General features: G+C 42.4%; 1 protein-coding gene across 2 annotated transcripts in view; it reads left to right on the top strand.

Annotated features, from left to right (window-relative positions):
* notch1b (notch receptor 1b) overlaps positions 1–22,707 on the top strand; it is a 48,640-nt gene extending 25,933 nt beyond the window's left edge. The window contains exons 10-34 of one of the 2 annotated variants that reach the window (XM_084728402.1): positions 1,264–1,377; positions 1,815–2,048; positions 2,133–2,243; positions 4,249–4,441; positions 5,369–5,514; positions 5,629–5,742; positions 6,488–6,607; positions 7,659–7,811; positions 7,940–8,168; positions 8,702–8,903; positions 9,277–9,430; positions 9,556–9,740; positions 10,445–10,577; positions 11,689–11,946; positions 12,167–12,279; positions 12,466–13,037; positions 13,512–13,946; positions 14,046–14,194; positions 16,097–16,310; positions 16,642–16,732; positions 17,367–17,529; positions 19,284–19,582; positions 20,469–20,616; positions 20,735–20,832; positions 20,944–22,707. In XM_084728402.1, coding sequence (XP_084584528.1) covers positions 1,264–1,377; positions 1,815–2,048; positions 2,133–2,243; positions 4,249–4,441; positions 5,369–5,514; positions 5,629–5,742; positions 6,488–6,607; positions 7,659–7,811; positions 7,940–8,168; positions 8,702–8,903; positions 9,277–9,430; positions 9,556–9,740; positions 10,445–10,577; positions 11,689–11,946; positions 12,167–12,279; positions 12,466–13,037; positions 13,512–13,946; positions 14,046–14,194; positions 16,097–16,310; positions 16,642–16,732; positions 17,367–17,529; positions 19,284–19,582; positions 20,469–20,616; positions 20,735–20,832; positions 20,944–22,308 — 5,993 coding nt within the window. In that variant the 3' untranslated portion in view covers positions 22,309–22,707. Of the gene's footprint in view, positions 1–1,263; positions 1,378–1,814; positions 2,049–2,132; positions 2,244–4,248; positions 4,442–5,368; positions 5,515–5,628; positions 5,743–6,487; positions 6,608–7,658; positions 7,812–7,939; positions 8,169–8,701; positions 8,904–9,276; positions 9,431–9,555; positions 9,741–10,444; positions 10,578–11,688; positions 11,947–12,166; positions 12,280–12,465; positions 13,038–13,511; positions 13,947–14,045; positions 14,195–16,096; positions 16,311–16,641; positions 16,733–17,363; positions 17,530–19,283; positions 19,583–20,468; positions 20,617–20,734; positions 20,833–20,943 lie in introns of both variants that reach the window. The other variant, XM_084728401.1, reaches the window with a different exon arrangement.
* The last annotated feature ends 1,293 nt before the right edge of the window (positions 22,708–24,000 follow it).

Below are 24,000 nucleotides of genomic sequence, written 5' to 3'. Positions count from 1 at the left end.
CAGCTCCCCCAAATTGTTATTAACATCTCATAACTGATCATTAAAGCATTTGTGAATTATTTATTTTCCATTAGTAGGCCATTAGTTGTGACTTATAAACCCTTTAAACAGTGCCTTGTTAGAAAGTGGAGGTGTTATGAAAAAATCCTTTGGCTGGTGTTTATGATTTCTTTTTTGATAAAAAAGGCAGTTATAAATATTGGTAAAAGTTCATCAATCAGTTTTTCCACAACCTGGCAACCCAAAAATTCCTATTAATAGCTGAAAGGTGATCTAGAAATCATTAGTAAATTAATGAAGCTGATATTTTCTAACCACATTTTGTGTGTATGTGTATGTGTACACTTATGTAAGTGAAAACACACATGTATGTATGCATGCGTGTCTCCTCTGTGTCTACGCTGCAGTCCTCACGTCCTGCCAGAAAACAGTGAATGGTTTTAGTCCGCAGGGAGAAATCATCTCGCCGTCAGCCACACAAATACTTCCTCACCAGATTAGCTGCAGTCATTTTAGCTTTAACCCACCTGTGTGTTCCTGTTGTGGATGTGTTGGTGGTGAAAGGGGGGTTTGGGGGGAGCAGGACCTTATCTCTTCATCAGACAACATCCTACTCCTCTTTTGGATTGTACCGTCATGTGACAGAGGGGAGACGAAGGAAAATATCTGAGACGAGAATAACTCCGGGAAAAAGGAGAAAGCCTGCTGGTTGATTTTGAATGACGAGGAGTTTGAATAGTAGAGGGTCAAAGGTCAAGCTGGGTCTTTTTAGAGGCGGGAACCAAGTGGAGGGGGTGGTGGAGAACGGGTGAAAGCAAGACAGGAGAATGCGCATTGTGATGGAAAAGTTTTGGGGGACAAAAGAGGCAACGGGCTCAGTTTGGCGTTGCGTTGAGCAGACAGGCCCTCCTTTGTCTCTCACCCCTTGGTCAGGAGGCCTCGCAACTTTCATTCTTCCCTCATTTCTTTCCCTCCCTCCTTCTCTCGCTTTACATGAATTGGTTCCCCCTCTCTCCCTTCTCCCTTTGGAGTCGTGCTGAAAAGATGTGAAAGGAAAAATAGAGAGTTTGTAGTGTTGCACAGTTGTTAATTAACATGCAGATTTCTGATTCGTTGAGAACTCTTATAGTACGGGGTTAAGGATTATGAGAGGGACCGGTCTGGAATGGTGAGAACACAGTAGCCATGTCTGTACACACACACACACACACACACACACACACACACATGCACACAGTAACACCCTCTTGTTGTTTTTTCCAGGCTTCACTGGGAACCTTTGCCAGATAGACATTGACGAGTGTGCCAGCACGCCGTGCAAAAATGGCGCCAAGTGCACAGACGGGCCCAACAAGTACACCTGTGAATGCACTGAAGGTATAAAGGTCTTAACAAAACATGAGAATGTTTAAAGGAATAGTTTGGATTATTTTAAATGGGTGTGTGTGAGACAATTATCCATATTCAGTGAACTACCTGCAGAAAGGGGCACCAGCACGGAAACTAAGCAATCAACTGCTGTTGATTAAATCCACAGCAGTTCATTGCTTGGCTTCCCTTCTGTTACCCCTCTCTGTTTTTCAGAACACTGGGTGTGCCAAACGACATCTACTGTAGGTAATAGACTATTGTTAGGTACTTCATACAGCCCATTTAAAAAACGATCTGACCCATCCTTTTAACAAAAACTGAAATTATGCAGTAGAGACTTTAGAGTCCCTCTAAAAAGGGAACAGAAGGTTTAGAAATGTAGAATGAAAACAAACCGTGAAACACCTCCACATCAGATTAAAAGAATATAACTCTTTTCCCAGGTTACTCTGGGAGGCACTGTGAGAACGACATCAACGAGTGTTACTCAGGCCCGTGCCACTACGGTACCTGCATCGATGGCCTGGCCTCCTTCAGTTGCCACTGCAACCCTGGATACACGGGCCGGCTGTGTGAGACCAACATCAACGAGTGTCTGAGCCAGCCGTGCAGGAACGGAGGCACCTGCCAGGACCGAGAGAATGCCTACATCTGCATCTGCCCCAAGGGAACCACAGGTAACACACACATACATAGAAAAATAGAGCTGCAAAAACATTTTTTTCTGACATTTGAGGTTACTGAAAGCAATTTTCTGACAGGAATCAACTGTGAAATCAACACTGACGACTGCAAGAGTAATCCCTGTGACTATGGGACCTGCATTGACAAGATCAACGGCTATGAGTGCGCCTGTGAACCTGGCTACACGGGTAAGCAACTTGCACACAGAGAGTCAGTCATATTGAAACATATAGCTGTTATTGGGAGTCAGGAAATGATGGGTTTTCATCAGCAGCAACTTAACATGACTCGTACAACTGAAAGTGAACATGAAACCGCAAAATAAAGCAGATACCTGAAAGTACAAACAGCAACTTTGGAGAGAAACTAAAATTCAAACCCCAGAGATTCAGTTAGAAGCTACAAAAGTACTGAGAGTTGAACACACAGAGACTTTTAAAAACATCTTTCCCCCTGCTGTCCTGCACAGACATGAAGCATGAACACAAAGGCAAACTCACGTACAGGCAGTGGGAATAGAATCAATTGCCAATTTTTAGTCACGTAAAAAAAATGCATATATGTCTTAATTTTGGTGTAAAAAGATTAAAAAAGAACTGTTATGCAATGTTTTAGCTCTGAACGCCAAAGAACATCTTGTCTGAAATTAAATTGAAGAATTATTTATTATTGCCAAGCTGTTTATTAATTATTATTATTGCTAAAGCAGCATACCATATTACTGAATATTTTAACTGGAAAGCAAAATAAAACAGTAATCAGCAAAGTAAATAATCACAATCACAAGGCAACAAATACTCGAAACAGTACATGCAAGCATGTGCATATTTTGTAGCAAAGTTAGCTAATAGTTAGCTATCTAAACAAAGTTTATCCCTGTTAGTGTGATTGAGATGACTCTGTCTATATCTCTATTGAATCATTGCAGAGATACAAACTGTAGAAAGGCTCTCTGCGACTGTACAGTTAATCTGAGACATGTTAAATGTCTCAGGTGACCAGTTGACAGAGTGAGTGTTTTAAGGCGCAGGATTGGAGGATTGAACGTATGGACTGAGGAGTGTGTGGGTCTTGATGGGGAGGGTGACAGATGGCGAGCGAGTGAGCACGCTCCTCTGAGGCTCGACTGGTGTCACTTTCCAGCTCCACCCTGTCCCCAACCTGCTGCTGTTCGGACATGCAGGCTGCCCTCCCGTACAAAGAAAGGACATACACACACACTGTGGCCCACACAGTCACCTGGGATTTGAGCAGGAGAAAAGATTCCCTGAAAGATTCCTGAAAGTTGAGCTTTTAAAAGCTTGGAGGTCGGTCCCTGCTTTAAAGCTAAATGGGCTGCCTTTATGTTATGCGTGGCACCAGGCTGAATGGCGTCAATGCTTCAAGTGGCCGACAAAGGGCGACTTAAAACCCCTCATGTTTCTGGAAATTGATACATTGACTGCACTGAGATATAGACTTCATTGTGTGGCGGCTTTGTCTGTGCTGTGTGGGTTGGCATTGTGTATTTAAAATAATCCTTCAAATAGAGTGAAAAAAATGGCTCTGTTGACAGGTGTTTAGGAATTTATTGTGCATATTTTAAAACTTCTTCAATTCAATTAAGAAATTATGCGCTGTGATTGCATAAGTTAAAGAAATAATTTGTCATTTTGGAGCATTTATTTATTTATTTTGCTAAGCAAATATTAATACCACTTTCATACCTGTGTATAAAATATGAGGCTAGGAGATTGTTAGCTTAGCATAAAGACTGGAAACAGGGGGAAACAGTTTGCCTTCCTAGTAACAGTGCTGGTAGGTATTTTTTTCAGTCTTTATGCTAAGCTAAGCTATTCAGCTGCTGCTTCCAGCTACATATTTAGTGTAAAAAATGAAACCATGCTGTTTACGGGAGCTTATTTGCAGGACTGTTTCTTGGTCGGGAGCAGAGACTTCCTTGGCCACCTCACAGTGAGGACAAGTCTTAGTTTCTTTCTGTCAGGAAATAGTCATATCTCACTGTAAAACCGCACCTTGTTGTTTTTATACTTCAGTTTCTGTTTGGATTAAACAAACAAAATTCAATGTATTGATTAGTGAGCTCTAAAGATGCTGGAAGATGGATTTTACCTTGGACAGAGCCTTTTTGTCTAACTAAGCAAAAAAATGGAGAACGATGATTTCAAGAAGGTATTATCTCCTTTCTTCTAGGTACTATGTGTAATATCAACATCGACGAGTGCGCCATCAATCCCTGCCACAATGGCGGCACCTGTATCGACGGCATCAACGGCTTCACCTGCGTGTGTCCAGAGGGTTACCATGATGTCACCTGCTTTTCCCAAGTCAACGAGTGCCTCAGCAATCCCTGCATCCATGGCCGCTGTGAAGACAAGATCAATGGGTGAGTCAATTTACAAACCAGTCTAAGCAGTTACCGTCGCCTTGAGGAACAATAATGGGATAGAGCTAAATGCTAAAATGTAATGTACTTTAACTAAAGCACAAGTGGAGAAAAGTCATAAAGATGGTGAACTGCAATCTCTCTCGAGTGCACAAATTATTTGGGCTGGATATCATTTGAGACAAACATATTTTACAAAGCCTTTTTTTTTTTTTTTTCATTTAAACGAACAGATTCACATTTTAGGAAATACGCTTACTTGTGCTCTTGCCAAGATTTAGATGAGAAGATTGACCTCTGTTGTAGCTGTCCATTGAATGTGAGACTGTTGATTAGCTTAGCCTAGTATAAAGATGTAAAACAGAAGAAATATCAACTCTGGCTCTGACTTGTAAATATGTTAGGTGGATTTTGTTGTGTTTAGATAGATGAGATTTGAGTGGTTTCAATCTTCTGTAGGGCTGCGACAAATGATTATTTTCATTATCAATAAATCTGTCAGTCGTTCTCTCAGTAAATCGGTTAGTTGTTTGGTTAATAAAAGGTCAAAAAATTGAGAAACTGTTTTCCAAAGCCCAAGGTAACACCCTCACATGTCTTGTTTTGTCCACAACCCAAAGATATTCAATTTACTGTCATAGGGAACTAAAGATGCCAGAAAATATTCACAGTTAAAAAACTTTTTTTCATCAAAAAGTTGTAGTTGTTAATTGACAACGATTTCTTCTATTCAGAGGCCAAACTTCTGAAGTGCTAAATGTTGTATAAACACAGTCACGCATACTTGATGAAGAACTGGACCAAAATGGTGTTGAGTTCAGTACTCAGTCCTACAAATATCTGATGGTAGATTTACAAAAATCTGTCAGACAGAATGTACCTACAGAGATTTATCACCGAGATTTTCTGATGTTTTCTCCCCTTCAGCTATAAATGCCTGTGCGATTCTGGCTGGAGCGGTAAAAACTGTGACATCAACAACAATGAGTGTGAATCCAACCCGTGTATGAATGGAGGCACCTGCAAGGACATGACCAGCGGATATGTTTGCACCTGTTGCATGGGCTTCACCGGTCAGTATCTGTGTTGTGTGCATGTTTGGGTTCATTCTGTAAACCGCAGCACTTGACTTTTGACCTTAAACTTAAACTGAAGTGCGTGTAATATACTCTTCACTCTGACCGCAGGCCCAAACTGCCAGACCAACATCAATGAATGTGCCTCTAACCCCTGCCTCAACCAGGGGAAGTGCATCGATGATGTCGCGGGCTACAAGTGCAACTGCATCCTGCCTTACACGGGTATGAAAATATTATTGAAAATATGTGATATGCTCATGTGTTGGCCTGGTGTTCTGGCATTTCCTCGCTGGGGGGGACAGTTTCCACAACCTGTGTGCTTTAAGTTATTGGGCGAAGAGGAAAAACGTGCAGGGGATGAAACGACTGTCGAGTAAAGTTCAAGAGCAAGACTTCCTCTGGGCTCAAAGACACCAAACCTCTGACTCACTCTGCTCCTCTGTGATACACAAGCATCACTGATAAGAGGACTGGAAAATATTTTTGTGTCATCTCACTTATTATTTAACAAAACAGATAATGATGGAAAGGCAGAGGGCAAATTTTCTTGGACTTGTTGAGTCGTCTTTTTGGAAAAATCCACAGGACTTTGAATAATAAAAGGCTTTTGCTTGTGCCGGGGTGGGAACGGGCTGCTTGACACATTTCCTGTTTGCCTGCTTCCTGTCTCACAGAACAGCAAATGGCTTCACAATGGGCGGAAACTGGAGCCAGCTTCCTGTAAGAGCCATGTGTTGTGGAAACAGATAGGGAAATGTCTCGGCAGGCCTCTCACACTGACAGAACCTGGCTAAAGTCTTCTGATAGCACTGATTGAAAGACGATTCTGTGTCCATTTGGGTTGGGTTATCTCCAAGTTCATGACTCCTACATGATATCCCGCAGTGAAAGTGGATGTTAAACACAGTGTAATTGTAGTTAATGTTGATTAAAGAAGTGCTTTAATAAAAGTGTTCGTGTGTTTCAGGAGAGAACTGTGAAACACTGATGGCCCCCTGCAGCTCCAAACCCTGTAAGCATGGAGGAGTGTGTCAGGAGTCGGAGGACTATCAGAGGTTCTCCTGCGTCTGTCCTGAAGGATGGCAGGGTAAACATTCATGTCTGCATACCTCTGTGTGTCCAACAGGAACTATTTATTGTAATTGTCAGTGGAAAGGTTGTACAGTTCTCCCGTTTATTCTCATCAGGGGAAAGCTCATTTCAGATTACAGAACTACCATTTCAAAATGTTAGATTTAGAGTTGGGACCGTACCAATCCAATATTAGTATTTGGTGTCGATACTGATGTAATTCACTCAACGGACAAAATCAGACTGATGTTGCTGATTCAGATTCCAGTCTTGTGTTTTTTAAGAATTATAAACAGAGGTGGGAAGTACTGAAGTACAAATACTTCTTTACTGTACTTAAGTAGAGATTTTGTTGATCTCTACTTTACTTGAGTATCTATTTTCCTGACATCATTTTACTTTTACTCCCTACATTTTATCACAAATATCTGTTTGCTACTCCTTATGTTTTCAAAACAGGCTCATTACTTAATGTACATGAGGGGAATCATTGATAACTTTTATTTTGCGTCATTTCATGCCACCTTCCCAGTCAAGACTGATTTCAACCTAAATGGAAATTACAATAAAACAGAAAAAAGATTATTCCTTGGTGTATCCATTAGTGCATATCACTAGTCAGCATCTGATTAAATTATACTGCTGTGCAAAAGATTTGAACTCTTCTCCTGTGTATTTATATGGGTGAGATCAGCGGTTTTCAGAGTGAGAGACTGTGGGCGTCACCCTCAGACAAAGCTAAGTTTAGTTCTGTAGTTTAATTGCTTAGTTTTGCTTAACTGAGTGTCCCATAGATTCATTCAATTCATTAAAAAAATGTTCTGTCCGAAGGCATTTATTAGTTTCTGACAGGGAAAGTGTGAAAAAAACCCAAAAACATTTCCCCTACTACACATTTAGGCTATTCCATGTGATCTCGTCCTTGAGAGGCCCACCACCCACTTTGAAAACCTTAGAATTAGAATATGGACATAATTGCAAAACTTTTAGCTTGTCTGTACTTTGTAAGTTTTGTGACACTATTGAAAGAGGAGGTGAAATTTACTTTGTCTTTCCACCCCTCCAAGGTCAAACATGTGAGGTGGACATCAAAGAGTGTGTGAAGAATCCCTGCCACAATGGAGCAACTTGCCAGAACACTTTGGGCAGTTACCGCTGTACCTGCAAACCAGGCTTCACTGGACGCAACTGTGAAACCAACATCGATGACTGCAAGCCCAGTACGTTCTCCAGTCTTCCTCCTTTTCTTTCTGTTGCTTCATTAAAATACTGTAGATTCATCACAAACCAAAAGCCGTACTTAGCGAAGGCCTCAAAACAGACACTGAGTGCTCTGTTTTTCCCACAGACCCCTGCAGCAACGGAGGCCTCTGTAAGGACGAGGTGAACAGCTTCCTGTGCACCTGCCTGCCTGGCTTTCGGGGCACAAAGTGTGAGGAGGACATCAACGAGTGTGAGAGCAACCCCTGCAAGAACGGAGCCAACTGCACCGACTGCGTCAACAGCTACACGTGTACCTGCCCGGCCGGCTTCAGTGGGATCCACTGTGAAAATAACACTCCTGACTGCACTGAGAGGTACAGAGCTCACAGATCACAGAGTATCGTGTTAGTATCACGAAGTATCAGGAGCCCAGAGTGTCAAGTTCAACCTCCACAGCTTTTGTTTTAAGAGATAAGACAGACAGGGGGACACTGATCAGATCAACAGGTTTACTTTCATCCACTTGTGTCTGTAGACCTCGTTTTCTTGTCCACCACTGCCCCCTCTGGTGGAGGTTTGATGTACACCAGCTGACCTCAACATCTTTTAATGTGTTACTGTGTCGTAAACAGCAGGATAATTTGCATGTACCCTAAATGGGCTTATAACTGTACCATCGTTCATTAAAATACCAACATCATTAGTGCTGTTTCCAGTTGAAAAATTGTGTGAGTCTGAGTGTAAAGTAGAGCATTGCTGCAAAAAAGTAAAGTATTTGTTCATAGTTAATTTTCTGTGGTCCCTGCAGCTCAGACACATTCAGATCTGAATATTTTATTCCTAATAAACTGCAGAATACTTTGATTTTGATGACTTTCATACATGATTTTTATGTTTTTCTCTGCAGCTCCTGCTTCAATGGTGGCACCTGTGTGGACGGCATCAACACTTTCACGTGTTTGTGCCCGCCAGGCTTCACTGGGAGCTACTGCCAGCACGACATCAACGAGTGTGACTCCAAACCCTGTCTGAATGGCGGCACGTGCCAGGACAGCTACGGCACGTACAAGTGCACCTGCCCACACGGATACACTGGACTCAACTGTCAGGTAGGAGGACAGAGAGAGGCTTATTCTTGTACAGCTGTCATTTCTGTAGCCTGTGATTCCTACAGTTTAGTTTTCACTTGACTGCACCTAACAATTATTTTAATTATCCATTGATCTAACAATAATTTATGATTAATCATTTAGTCTGTTAAATGTTTGCTTGAAAAATGACTGAAATGATTAATCGATTATAAAAAATACAACTGGTTGCCCACATTTTTTTTTATTATTATTATTGATTAATCGACTAATTGTTGCAGTTCTTAACCAAGACTTTTATACTTCTTTTGTAAATCGTTAAATCAAACCAGGCTGTCATATTTAAATTGGTAATAGTTAATTCAGGATAATAATGTGTGTTTGCACCTTGCAGAACTTGGTTCGTTGGTGCGACTCATCGCCCTGTAAAAACGGCGGTTCTTGCTGGCAGACAGGAACCACCTACAGCTGCGAGTGTGAGACTGGCTGGACAGGACTTTACTGTGATGTGCCGAGTGTCTCCTGTGAGGTGGCAGCCAAACAGAGAGGTAAGAAGGGAGTGAGACTCAAGAGATTCATAGATGTTGAATGCCACTTGAAATACAAATAAATAATAATAATAAATTTTCAAAAAACACAGCCCACAGTCCACTGTCTCGTCCTCTCTGTGTAGGAGTCGACGTTGCCCATTTGTGTCGTAACTCGGGTCAGTGTCTGGACGCAGGAAACGTTCACTACTGCCACTGCCAGGTCGGATACACTGGAAGTTACTGTGAGGAGCAGGTGGACGAATGCACCCCAAACCCCTGCCAGAACGGAGCCACATGCACTGACTTTTTAGGCGGATACACCTGCAAGGTAAGAAAAGTAGAAAGAAGAAGAAGAAAATTACTGAAATGTGCAATTATAATTATCATTGCAATCTTTTTTTTTAATATTGTCTTTATCAGAACTAGAGTTGATTGATATTATTGGCCCAGTATTGGCCTATCACATCTTTATCAAGGTATTTTAAAGAGTTGTATACAGACAGATATATTATTATTTAACTTTTTATGGTAGAGATTTAATTAAACATTATTTTGTTTTCTGGTGGAAATCAGCCCAATCATGCAGTTTCTTTTACTTTAATGTTGATTTTAATTGGAAATTGAGTCTTAAAAGCCACTCTACTTGGCATTTCAAAGGTCTTATTACATTCTCTAACTTCATCAAACTTGTTTTTTACATTTTTAAAAATCTGAAACCTGAGTTCTGTATCACGAATTAGTTAAAACATCTGAGTGCACAGCATCCTTTTAGCTGAAACTACACTTGACTCCTAATGAAGATGCCTGTTTATAAATAGAAGACAAACAGATTGGTTATGTTAATCTCCCCTGGAATAAAGGATCTGCTGGCCTTGGCAGGATGGAGGCCAGAAAACAGCCAGGTAAACAAAAAACATCTTTGTTTCATGTAAGACATTGATTCAACTTTACCCTCTCTTCTCCCCCTGCTCTCTCTTTTCTTCCTCCTCTCTCTTGGCTTCTTCTTTTCCTCTTGTTCCTGCTCTCTCTCAGTGCATGCCAGGATACGTGGGGACCAACTGCTCGGACGAGATCAATGAATGTTTCTCCCAGCCGTGCCAGAATGGGGGCACCTGCATTGACCTGATCAATACCTACAAATGCTCCTGTCCCCGGGGAACCCAAGGTCAGCGGACCCCACGCACACTCCCCCACACCGCTCCACTTCTCCATCCTCTCCTCCTCGTCTCCACGCTTCATTAATTAGGGCTTAACGGCAGCCGGGGCATGTCTGAAAACTCCTCCTCCTGTCTTGTCTCCATCCCTTCCCCTGCTTGTCAAATACACCATTGATTTTTCTCTCAGACATGAAGGGAGTGTGTGTTGTAGGTCAGCCCAAAGTGGGTTGGGTGTACCCCCCCCCCAAAAAAGCCAACATGTTGGAAGTATTTTGAACAAGAAACTAAAAAAATGTCAGAGGCTTTGACAGAAAGTAAAGGGGAAATCTTTTTTTAGATTCCTGATTTTTTTTTTTTAAGGCTGAAATTTTTATTATTCATATCATGCACTGTGGCCCCCTATTGTAGGAATTAAGGTTTCTATAAAACAGTTTTAGGTGCAATATAAATACTGTGATACTACTACTACTACTAACAGTAGACACCAAACAAAAACATATAAACCTGAAAATGAGGATAATATTGACTTTTCATTGTTTTTCTTTGTTATTTTTACCATTTTTAAGTGAAAAACATCCAAATTTTTACAAGGAGCATTTCAACTTCAAATTTTATGATAATGTGTCTAAATCCCTTAAGAAAGTTTTTAAAAACTAAATTTAATTGAGTGTTTTATTTTATTTTTCATTTCATGAACACAACTGTCACCTAGGTTATAGTATATTAGATTTATAATAAGCTCATATTAATTAAATTGAACACTGCTGCTTTTAAGAAAATTACATTGAGTTATTATATTAAATTACATTCCTTTAACTTCAACCTTAATGGACCATAATGCAATGCAGCCATGCAACAAGTGTTTTTCCCTACTGCATTTTTTTTATGTGGCTGTATGTACATTCCTCTGCTTAATCTTAAAAGTTCTATTTAGCAAGATGTTGAATGTCAATCTGGCAAATGTAGGAATTACTTACTGAGTTAGAAGCAGATGGGGCAGGTTGACAGTAAATGGTTACACAAATAAAGTAGATCACATCAAATAATCACAAAGAAGCTACTGTTCTATATCTAAGACTGACATCACTTGTTCCTCTTCCCCTGCCGTACCTGCCTCAGGTGTGCACTGTGAGATCAACATCGACGACTGCAACCCGTTCACCGACCCAGTCACCAAAGAACCAAAGTGTTTCAACAAAGGCAAGTGCGTGGATCGAGTTGGAGGCTACCACTGCACCTGCCCCGCAGGATACGTGGGGGAGCGCTGCGAGGGAGACGTCAACGAGTGTCTGTCCAACCCGTGTGACCCGCGGGGCACGCACAGCTGCATCCAGCTCACCAACAACTACCGCTGCGAGTGTCGCACTGGATACACAGGTAAGCAGCTGGTCCTCTCATTCCTCTGTTAAACTCTCAACCTTAAGTTTGATTTGGATTGATAGAAAATGCGACTGCACCAATTTCATCACTTACAGTTTATTTTTTCAAGCAAAAATGAGTAACATTCTCTGGTTGCAGCTTCTCAAATGTTAGGATTGTGTGTTATGTGTGTGTTACATAATATGAATAACATTTTTTGTGTCTGACTCCTCTGTAGGTCAACGCTGTGACACAGTGTTTGATGGATGTAAAGGGAAACCATGTCGCAATGGAGGAACCTGTGCTGTTGCTAGTAACACCCCACATGGCTTCATCTGCAAATGTCCTCCTGTGAGTACCTACACACTGCAGTAAAATTAACTTTGCTTTGCTTAATTATATTTTTTGACATTGCATTTTGTGGTTCTGGCCCAGTACCTCCAAAATCAAGATAATGTGAAAGTTCTTTGTAACAGCTTAAGATCTAAAATGAAAATAATGAGTTTTAAAATGGCTAAAAATGTCCTCTTCTTAAAGGGCTTTACTGGCTCCACATGTGAATACGATGCCCAGGCCTGCGGCACCCTCCACTGCCGTAATGGAGGCACCTGCATCTCCGGCCACAAGAGCCCGAAGTGTCTGTGCACACCGTCCTTCACTGGGCCAGAGTGCCAGTATCCCACCGACAGCCCCTGTAACTCCAACCCCTGCTACAACGGTGGCACGTGTGAATACACATCCGAGGCTCCGTTCTACCACTGCGTCTGCCCTACTAACTTCAATGGCCTGCGCTGCCACATCCTGGACTACACCTTCCAGGGAGGCTTCGGCCATGAAATCTCACCGCCGCCAGAGGTGGAGGTCACCTGCGACATCCCACAGTGCGAGGAGGCTAAACACAACAAGTTCTGCGACGTGCTCTGTAACAACCACGCGTGTGGCTGGGACAACGGCGACTGTTCGCTCAACTTCAACGACCCGTGGAAGAACTGCTCGGCCTCACTGCAGTGCTGGAGATACTTCAACGATGGGAAGTGCGACTCACAGTGTGACACCGCTGGATGTCTGTACGACGGGTTTGACTGTCAAAATCTGGAGGGACAGTGCAAGTGAGTGGTATTCGTACCTATAGATTATACTCAAGGTTCAAATTAGATCAAAACATCTTTGAGTAGGAGCACTTCCTGGACTCAAATTTAGTTTGTTGGATACATGTGTATACACAAAAATCAGAAAAACTCCAAGCCACTAAAATGCCTTTATCATCACGTCATTGTCATGTTAAACATTAAAACAAATAAACTTTGACATTTTTTGGTATCAAGCCTTCATCAGGGAGTCAAAAATGACTTTTCTCTGACTCCCTGATGAAAGAAAAGTCCTTTGGGTCTGGGTTATGGATGGGTAGAAGAAGTTTCTATTGAAAAAGAATAGCTTGAAGCAGCTCATTTTAAAAACTCTTGTGGAGTCTGAAAAGTCTGTTCATGTTTATGTGCTTCAGTTGGTTCGGTTTTTGGTACAACAGTGTGTACAAGTGATCATGACACCCAACATGACGAACTAAGTGAACCTCTTTTCTTCAGTCCTCTGTATGACCAGTACTGCAAGGACCACTACGCAGACGGCCACTGCGACCAGGGCTGCAACAACGCGGAGTGCGAGTGGGATGGTTTGGATTGCGCCAATAACATGCCCGAGAAACTCGCCGTGGGCCAGCTGGTCCTGGTGGTCCACATCACCCCTGAGCAGCTCCTCAACAACTCCTTCGGCTTCCTGCGTGAGCTGAGCCGTGTCCTCCGCACCAACGTCATATTCAGGAAGGACGCCAAGGGCGAGATGATGGTGTACCCATACTACGGGAATGAACATGAGCTAAAGAAGTACACCGTCAAGCGCTCTGTGGATTCATGGTCAGAGGTCCCCGGCAAGGTGCTGACTGTGGTGAAGAGGAGCCTGTATGACGTGGCAGGAGGGAGCAGGAGGACGAGGAGGGAGCTGGATCACCTGCAGATCAAAGGGTGAATATTCAAAACCATTTTTAAGGATTCAGTGTACACGACAGTTTTTACCCTGGGCCGTACCATGACCTCTCTGTGTGCTGTCTCTTGTCTTTACAGCTCAGTTGTCCACTTGGAGGTGGACAACCGTCAGTGCTTCCAGCAGTCCACTGAGTGTTTCCAGAGCACCAATGATGCCGCAGCTTTCCTCGGGGCTTTGGCCTCCAGTGGCAAACTGGATGTTCCCTACACCATCGAAGCTGTTTTTAGTGAGTGCATCTCATAATTGTCTGATTGAATTAAAGAAAATGTCCATATAGATATTTCACCACCGCTCAAAATACAAACTGCTGCTCAGTATTATGTTTTTCTCTCAAGAAATCTTGAGTGAGTTAAAGGATCATAACAACAGGGTACACACAAATCTTGAAAGTTGCTTGCTTGAATTCGAATATACTTGAAAAATGCTAGATTTTTAACAGTGTGTTTCATCTATACAGTCACTCAGGTAAACCAAAAACCTTTTAAGTACATTGCCTGACAATGTTTGCTGAAATGAAAAGGGGGTGTTTTTCCGCTTCAGCTATTTTCTGTTTTTTCCGTTCCCTCCGGTGTCACAACATAGATGTGATGACAAGGACTTTGAAAGTTGATAAATTTTTGGTTTAAGTGAAAGTCTGATATATCTTATTCCCTCTGGGTCATAGAGTGTTGTCCAGGCACTGTTAATAACACATCAGTGGGCCACATGTTGAACTGGGAGACATATTCCTTCATCATGATGAGTCTGGGCACTGAAGTTTATTTTTCCACACACATCCTGCTGCTGGAAAAACTCACAAGAGCACCAAATGTGTATTAATCTGCCACTGAAACTAGTCCTGAGCTTCTTACTTCTTACTTTAGATATATATTACACTTAAATTAAGAAAAAGGATCAAATATGTGTAATATGCTGCTTATAAAACTAAAGAAGAAAAGAAGAAGAAAAAGTCTGGTAACATAAGTGGAAACTAAGAACTAGCAGGAATGTTTAGAAAAACGCAGCTGTAAAATCTAAAATTCAACTGAAAGCTTTGCATCATGATTACTTGTGATGTGACATAAATGAGATTTGTAACAAATAGGCTAAAACCTGGAGAACCACTGGTCCAATCCTTTAAGACCTTGCTCTGGCGTCCACACATACATACTCATACACCAGTGGATAAGACACGTGCTCTCACACTGAAGGCGCCCTCTGGTCGGGTCCTAACCCTGGCACTCTTTGATTGTGTATTTGTTATGCAGCGGTGAACAAATGCAATTGTGAGTCTCATGGCCTAAACAATCAATCCTCCCCTCAGTGTGTAAATCCACTGGCTTCAGGCTCCAAAATGGTTAATTGCTGCAAATCAACTCATCCAGCCCCCTACTCACTCACTCACTCACTCACTCACACAATATAGCACTCTGTCTCTGTCTCTGTCTGTCTTCCTCCTCACACAGACATGTACGCATATACGTCCACACACACACACACACGCACACACACGCACACGCACATCATCCCACAGTGTGAGGGGCTGCTGCAACCTTCACCTCGCTGAATGTAATACCAGGACTTAATGCATCTCTGAGGGTTTAGGTTGGGGGAGTTTATCATTTCAAAATCGTTAGTGGAAAAAAAAGAGAAGGGGAAAAATTGATCGGGAGTGTGCTAGAAGTTGGGAGTCTTTGTTATCTTGAAAATCCTAATAAATCCTTCGTCTTTACAGCTTAAAGCGCGTGCAGTAATTTGAAGTTCATTAATCCCCCTCCTTTTTTTCTCTTAAAGAAGAAATGGTAAAGTTGTCTCCTGGTACCCTGGGTTGAAAAGGGAGAGAGGAGGTGGTGGTGTTTCTTTTTTTTCCTTCTTTTCTCTTTTTTTTTATCACGCCCCATCCCTTTTTTTCCTTTTTTGATGAAAAGTGGTTAGCAATTCTGATTATTACTGAATAGATAGTGGAAGCTAGCTTTACAAACGGTGAGGAGCGTCAGTCTGCTGCTGGTCGCCGCGTGTTTTGGAGTGGGGATCGTGGGGCGAAGAAGAGCCGGACTGGCTTTATCCTGGGTGTCCTGGTCTGTCTTCTGCCTGTCCACATCTGCTCCTCGGCTTGCGTCTTGACCGATGTTGTCCCTTTTCCTGCCAGGCGGCGTGGACACTCAGCCTTCTCAGGACCTCTACCCAATCTACTTGGTCCTGGGCGGCATAGGGATACTGGCCTTCCTCGGAGTGGGGATGGTGGCTGCCCGAAAGCGCCGCCATGAGCACGGGCGCCTCTGGCTTCCTGAGGGCTTCAAGACCACAGAGACCAGCAAGAAGAAGAGACGCGAGCCTGTCGGAGAGGATTCGGTGGGATTAAAGTAAGTTTCGTTCGTTCTCTGGTGGCGCTCGGTGCCATCGCTGTACCTGATTCTTTGCGGGTCAGGTGAAGGGCCAGTTCTGAGGGACAAAATGGGTGTAACTGGTGATCGGTCAAATTTAGGGAAGGGGGGTTTTCCCTGAATCATTAATGATAATGATATAGCTGGTTTAGGTGTGCATTAATTGACTTGTTGGGGCAAAGGGGTGGGGTATGGATTTAATCAATGCTTTTGTTTTTCGGCATTGCTGCACCATTAATGGTGAGTGGCTTGGATGAGATCTAAGCAGTCGAGTACAAGGATTTTTACCGGGTTTTCTGCGTCCTCACAGGCCACTGAAAAACACCTCGGACATTTCACTCATGGACGACACCCAGCAAGATTGGGAAGAGGACGAACACTCGGATGCGAAACGCTTCAGGGTAGGAAAACAGAAATACGGCACACTAACGGATCTTCTAAAGATTTTGGATTTTTTGTCTTACAACTTTAGCAAAAAATTTCCTACAAAAATCCTAAAATGACTTTACTGTACATTTTCACTTTTTCTAAATTCTTTTTTAATGTTTTTTTTTTAAATCATTTATTTAAAATTAATTTGAAATATTTTTTTTATTTGATTGAAATTAGGGCTGCATGGTATAGTAAAAAAATCATTTTGTGATTATTTTGATAGCTACTGTGATTACGACATGATTCACGATTAGTGGGAATGATCATTAAAGGATTCAAATTTTTATTTACCTAAAAAAAAACAATAAAGTCATGATTATGTAACTTTGTTTGGGGTGTGTACCAAACTGATATGTTTTCATACATCTGGAGAACAAGATTTGTGGGCCAGGTTATCTCTGCAGCACTACATTACTTCATTATGATACTGTTTTGTCACACATTTTTCTTTTATCTAAACATGCAGCCTCTGTGATTTGGATATTGCACTTTGCTGTACTGCAGTTTCAATAATATTACGATTACTTGCGCAGGCCTAATTAAAACTCACGCTCTCATGCTCAGTTTCAGCTGTCTGATCTTTTGCTGTCTCTGTTTTAGCAGTATGATGAGCAGGCTATACTGGAGGCGGACGACCAGACGGACCACCGCCAGTGGACACAGCAGCACCTGGATGCCGCTGACCTGCGCATCCCCTCCATTGCTCCTACTCCCCCTCAGGGCGAGATTGAGAATGACTGCATGGATGTCAATGTCCGGGGACCAGGTGGGTGACTGATTACTTTCCATGAAGAGTGTCTTAGGGAGCTCAGAGCCAACGCATGTAGGCAGAGTCAGTAGGTGTGGGCCGAATTTTTATTTTAATTTTCTGGATGACTTCTGATGTCTTTATTAAGAGAAGTAGACGAGAGAATACAGAGACAATTATAATACTCAGAGTTGGGAGGGTTGCTTTTAAAATGTATTCCACTACGGAGTACATGCTCTATAGTTCGAACTGCAAGGATTATTTGAATAATCAATTAGTTGGCAAATACTAAATTAATTGCCAAGTAGTTTGAAAATTCATTCATTGGGTTTGAGTAATTTTTCAAGAAAAAAAAATATCTGATTTCAGCTGCTTGAATGTGAATATTTAGTGTTTTTCTTCACTCCTCTATGACAGTAAACTGAATATCTTTGGGTTGTGGACAAAACAAGACAATTTAGGACGTCATCTGGGGCTTTGGGAAATACTGTTCGACAACTAATCTATTAATCAAGAAAATAACCAACAGATTAATTAATAATGAAAATAATAGTTGCAGCCCTCACCACTGGTTTTTGGAAGAAATTGTAACTTATTCAAAACAATTAAAGATTAAATGAAGAAATATTATATATCTGACAAAATTAGCCCTTATATTTTTCCTCCCAATATTTTTTTTTCTTGTGAGATTTCCGCTTTTCTTACCTCAAAAAAGACTAAAAATGAAGCAATCAGAAATAGAAAAATTACATTTTGGTAGAACTGCTCACTACCTATGTGCTCAATAAGGCCATAACTTGTAAGAGGGGGTCGCAAAAAGACTGATTTTAAGGGGTCACAAGCTGAAAAGGTTTGTAACGACAGATTTAGCAGACTGACATAACTTTTTAACGTACATTTTTAGTAGTGGGTGTGTGCATGTGTTTTAGGGTGCATGTCTGACTTCATACATTTCACCCTCCTAGTGTGTTCAAGCATGTGTGTGTGCCTGGATTGATTCATGCCTTTTCTAAGTGAACATTTCACATTTCTAGTCTGCGTGTGTGTGTGTGTAATCGTGCGTGTAGGAGTTGCTAAAGCCCTGTGTCCTCAGGGTAAAGGATCTTCTTCAAAGCAGCCGGCTGGAAGCCAGGCGCCTGGGGGGAAACACTCATTCCTGATCAGATTAATCATTTGACCAGTAATGGGCCTCTGTTGTTTTTTTTTTTTCAATTCCATGTTATAAAAACCAATGAAGGCATCAAATGCAAAAACCCAATTTTGTAGCAAGTGCCAAACTCCCTGAAGAGAAGCTATGAAAAATCAAAGTAACAGGGTTAACAACTTGAGAGCACACTTTTCTCCCCGTCGTGGATCGATGCACTTGAATCGACCAAATCTGCGAGATCTGGGGCTTGCTTTCCTTTTGAAGAGGAGAAAACCTATTCAAGTCGACTGCCTGAGCCGCCTCTCACAGTTAGATTTTAATGCTTCGTTTTTGCAGCAGCCGAGCTTTAGCGAGCCCCAGTCTCTATCCCCCCAGCTTCTCTTTCCTTCTGAAGCTTCTCCTGCGCCGGGGCCTTGATCAGAATCCATTATTGAAAGGAGAGAGCCATAATGATTGGAGCCAGGCAAAAGTGTCAGATCCACATTCGATTTGTTTGTTGCTCTGTTTTGATCTGCCGACTGCTTTGAAGTGCAGCCTCCTGTCTTTTTCCGGCAGTTTCTGTGCTGACCATGCAGCCTGTTACCTTCTTTCATAAACCCCTCTCCTTCTCCCCATCCCTGTCCAGATGGATTCACGCCACTGATGATCGCTTCCTGCAGCGGGGGAGGTTTAGAAACAGGCAACAGTGAGGAAGAGGAGGACGCCTCTGCCAATGTGATCAACGACTTCATTTACCAGGGCGCTAATCTTCATAACCAGACTGATCGCACGGGTGAAACCGCTCTTCACCTGGCTGCCCGCTATGCTCGTTCTGACGCCGCCAAAAGGCTGCTGGAAGCCAGCGCTGATGCCAACATCCAGGACAACATGGGCAGGACGCCGCTGCATGCTGCTGTGGCAGCTGATGCCCAGGGCGTGTTCCAGGTGGGTCCTCATCTGCTAACTTTATTCCCTATTTCCTTAGGTGTAGTTAAAGTGTTAGAGCTGAAGTTAGGGATTTGTGAACTTATCAATCAATCACAATTGTTTAAATAGTTTGGATTAGTGGGGCTGTATGAGGTTCTCATCAATAGTCAGTGTTTTACCACTAGTAGAAGGTGGTCAGTACATCCCAAGTTTGGAGAAACAGAGAGGAGTAAAAGCACAGAAACTGAGCACTTTACTACTGTGGACAGGTTCACCAGCAAAAGTGATTATACCCACTAGAAAAAGGTTAGAAAACAATATCAGTTTAAGTGTATATTTAGAATATATTCACTGGACAAACTTTTCTGATTGGAACCCACTGTTATCTAAGCTAAATATCTCTCTCTCCAAGCCAACCAAGTTCCATGAGTGAAATCAATAATTTTACCTGACATATCATGGGAGTTGCTGGTCTACTGCTGCCTTGATCTGTTTGTATTATTGTGTGACTTCTGTGTTTTAAAAGGATATTTCAAATTCACCAAAGTCACACAATAACACAAACAAACTAATTTACTAATATTTACTGTCACGAATGACAAAGAAAACCTGCAAATCCTAATCTATCTTATCTTCTTTTGAACAGTTAATTGATAAATTGATTAATTGTCACAGCTCTAGTTCACAGTCAACCATTAGTTGCAGCCCTTAAAAGTATAGCTGTCAAACAACCTGTAACTATTTCAGACCAGAATAGTTACTTCATTAAAATTACTTTAAAATACTTACAGGGTAATATGTACATTTATTAAAATATCAGTCAACTTTTAAAGTTTGAAAATGTGATTATGTCAATGGAATCATGTTTTGATCAGAAGGAGTAACTGATTGTATGTCTCCATAGATTCTGATAAGGAACCGTGCCACAGATTTGGATGCCCGCATGCATGATGGCACTACACCCCTGATTTTGGCTGCCAGGCTGGCAGTGGAAGGCATGGTGGAGGAGCTCATTAACTGTCACGCTGATGTCAATGCAATAGATGACTTTGGTAAAGTTTTATACCACTTATATGAGCCTAAAAATCTTTACAGTGTCATGCTGAATATAGTCAAATCATGAATCAACAGAGCACTTCAGATCTAATCAGTGTGTTTTTGTCTCTTCAGGTAAATCCGCTCTACACTGGGCTGCAGCAGTAAATAATGTGGAGGCTGCTATTGTGCTTCTCAAGAATGGCGCCAACAAGGACATGCAAAACAACAAGGTAAAAAAGACAAATCTGTCTCTTCCTCCTCTTACTTCTATAAAACAATAGTGGAGCATCTTCCAGAAACAACAATCTCTTAATGTGTTGTCTCCTTTCTGTCTTCCTCAGGAGGAAACTCCTCTATTCTTGGCTGCCAGGGAGGGAAGTTATGAGACAGCCAAGGTCTTGTTGGACCATTTTGCCAACAGAGAAATAACTGACCACATGGACCGCCTACCCAGAGACATTGCTCAGGAGAGGATGCATCACGACATTGTGCGCCTGATGGACGAGTACAACCTGGTGCGGAGTCCTCACATGCACGGAGGGTCGCTCAGCACCACACTGTCGCCCCCTCTCTGCTCGCCCAACGGCTACCTTGGAGGCATGAAGCAGCCGCAGCCTCAAGGTCAAGGCCAGGGCAAAAAGGCCCGCAAGCCCAGCACCAAGGGCATCGGCTGCAAGGACGGCAAAGACATGAAGGTGAAGAAGAAGAACTCTCAGGACGGAAAGTCTGGGAACCTCCTAGACAGTTCGGCCGTTCTGTCACCAGTCGACTCGCTGGAGTCTCCACACGGCTATGTCTCTGATGTGGCCTCGCCACCCATGATGACCTCACCCTTCCAGCAGTCGCCGTCTGTCTCCCTGAACCACCTGCAGGGGATGTCTGACCCACACCTGCCTGTCAACCACATGGTGATGCCCAACAAGCAGGAGCTGGCTCGCATGCAGTTTGATCCACTCCCTCCTCGTCTCACCCACCTCCCTGTGTCTGGATCCGGCGGCCAGGGAGCAATAAACGGCCAGTGTGATTGGATGTCCAGGATGCACGGCAATATTAGCCAGCCGGGCCAGTTCAACCCCATGAGAGGAGGTCCTGGTGGTCAGGGTGGTCTCCACCAGGGAGGGCAGCACGGGATGATGACGTCCCTCCACAATGGCCATGCCACCACCAGCCTGTCTCAGATGATGAACTACCAGGGCATCCAGAGCACCAGGCTGGGCCCGCAGCCGCACATCATGCAGCAGCAACAGCAGCAGATGCAGCAAATGCAGAACCTGCAGCAGCTCCAACAGCAGCAGCAGCAACAACAACAGAGCATCCAGCTGCAACACCAGAACTCAAACACCACCAGCAACCAGAACTTCATCAGCGGGGACCTCAGTTCGCCAGAGCTGCAGCAGGGCAGCAGCATCCACACCATCCTGCCACAGGAGACCCAGATCATGACCTCCTCCATCAATCAATCAATGCCCAGCACCCAGTTCCTCACCCCGCCCTCCCAGCACAGCTATTCAGGCCCCATGGACAATACCCCCAACCACCAGGTCCAGGTGCCTGACCACCCCTTTCTGACCCCCTCCCCCGGCTCCCCCGACCAATGGTCGAGTTCATCGCCTCATTCCAACATGTCCGACTGGTCAGAAGGCATTTCAAGTCCACCGACGAGTATGCAGTCTCAGATCGGACACATACCTGAACAGTTCAAATAAAACGCTTGTATCTTTATGCCCAGATGAGCTGCTGTATATTTTTTTATAAAAAAAAAAAAAGGCACTCTTTGTGGAAAAAATAGAAAAAGGGCAAAGCTGTAAAACACGATTTAATAGGACTTTTTATACGCTTTTATACTAACAGCAACACCTGTGTTTCATCCATTCTCTTTATTTATTAATGCCTTATTATTTATACTCATTGCCTGCTTACAGAAATTTCGGGGATCCATGGTGCGGGGTCATACGCAGGGCACAGAAAGTCCTTTAGAGAGACTCTTTTTCTTTTAGTATTTTTTTTTCTGCAGTGAAGCCTCAGCATACACACTGGGTATTTATTTCCTTAAAGGGACAGTTCACCCCCAAATCAAAAATAAACATTTTTCCTCTTACCTGCAATGCTATTTATCCATCTCGATTGCTTTAGTGTGTGGAGTTTTGGAGATATCAGCTGTAGAGATGTCAACCTACTTTCAAATATAATGTAACTAGATGGCATTCGTCTTGTGGTGCTTAAAGCGTGCTTAAAAAATACAAAATTCAACACCAGTGTCTCTTTCCATAAATCATGACCCAATTACTCCAGATATTTCACAGACCTTGTTATGAGCAGTTTAATGTAGAAACTAATCTCAGTAACCGGGTCATGATTTCTGGAAAGAGACATTGCTGTTGAGTTTTTCAGATGTATTTTTTGGCACTTTGAGAAACATAAGCTGAGTGCCATTTGCTTCTATTATATTGTAGAGAAGGCAGACATTGCTACAGGCAATATTTTTAAAACTCTACAACTCGCACCAAAACAATCTATGGATAAATAGCACTACAGGTAAGAGGAATAAATAAATATATTTTTTTTATTTTGGGGTGAACTGTCCCTTTAAGGACTTTTAGTATTTGCCTTATTTCATATGATTTCTCAATCTTTGTTTATATTTTGTTATTTTTGTATAATCTTGTTTATAAATATGATTATGAGGCATTTTATAGAGCACATTTTTAAGTTTCAGTGTTATTTCAGTTTGTTGTAAGTGTGGAAAATATTCTAGTCAGTTGATGATAAACAAATTGTGAATGTCAACAGAACACATGACCTGTATTTCATGCACAGTTTTCCACAATTTCCCCTTTTTAAATACCCTGTGATTATTAGTTGCGCTCTCTAGAGTTGTGTACATGTCTTGAATCAATGGAACATGCCTCTAGATTTGATTGCCTTCATGTGTAGAGATAATGTGGTGATGGAGATGTGATATGTTGTACAGTATGCAGCCATCTTGGAGATTGGCGGTTATGGCAGGCTTGAGTTATCTGTTAGTCCTGTGGTGTTGGAGAACTGGCCCGTTGTCGGCCACAGTGTATGTTGCTGTCCAGAGGGAAAAAAAAGGAAACTTCATTTCCCATCTCCCTCCTATTAGTTTGAGCCTATGGCTGTGTTCTTCCCTCTGTAAATATGTTATGCATTTCCCCCGTAAGCAAGATTTTGTTTAAGAAATCTGATGTCTTAAGCATGCAATTTTGATAGGTCTCGCACCAGTCAACAGCCTCTAAAATGTCTAACAGAACAGAATATATATTTTGTATTTTACTGTCCCTTATGCATAAAAAAAATTTGAACTATATACAAATAGATACATTATATTGTTAGGAGACATTTTTCTCATAAAAAGGGAAAATACATAAATATTTAGG

Source organism: Lutjanus erythropterus, chromosome 10 (genome assembly GCF_056507025.1).
Source record: "Lutjanus erythropterus isolate fLutEry1 chromosome 10, fLutEry1.hap2, whole genome shotgun sequence".
Classification (NCBI taxonomy): Eukaryota; Metazoa; Chordata; class Actinopteri; order Lutjaniformes; family Lutjanidae; genus Lutjanus; species Lutjanus erythropterus.
The sequence above is the reverse complement of the archived record's forward strand: the minus strand, read 5'-3'. Positions and strand labels throughout refer to the sequence as shown.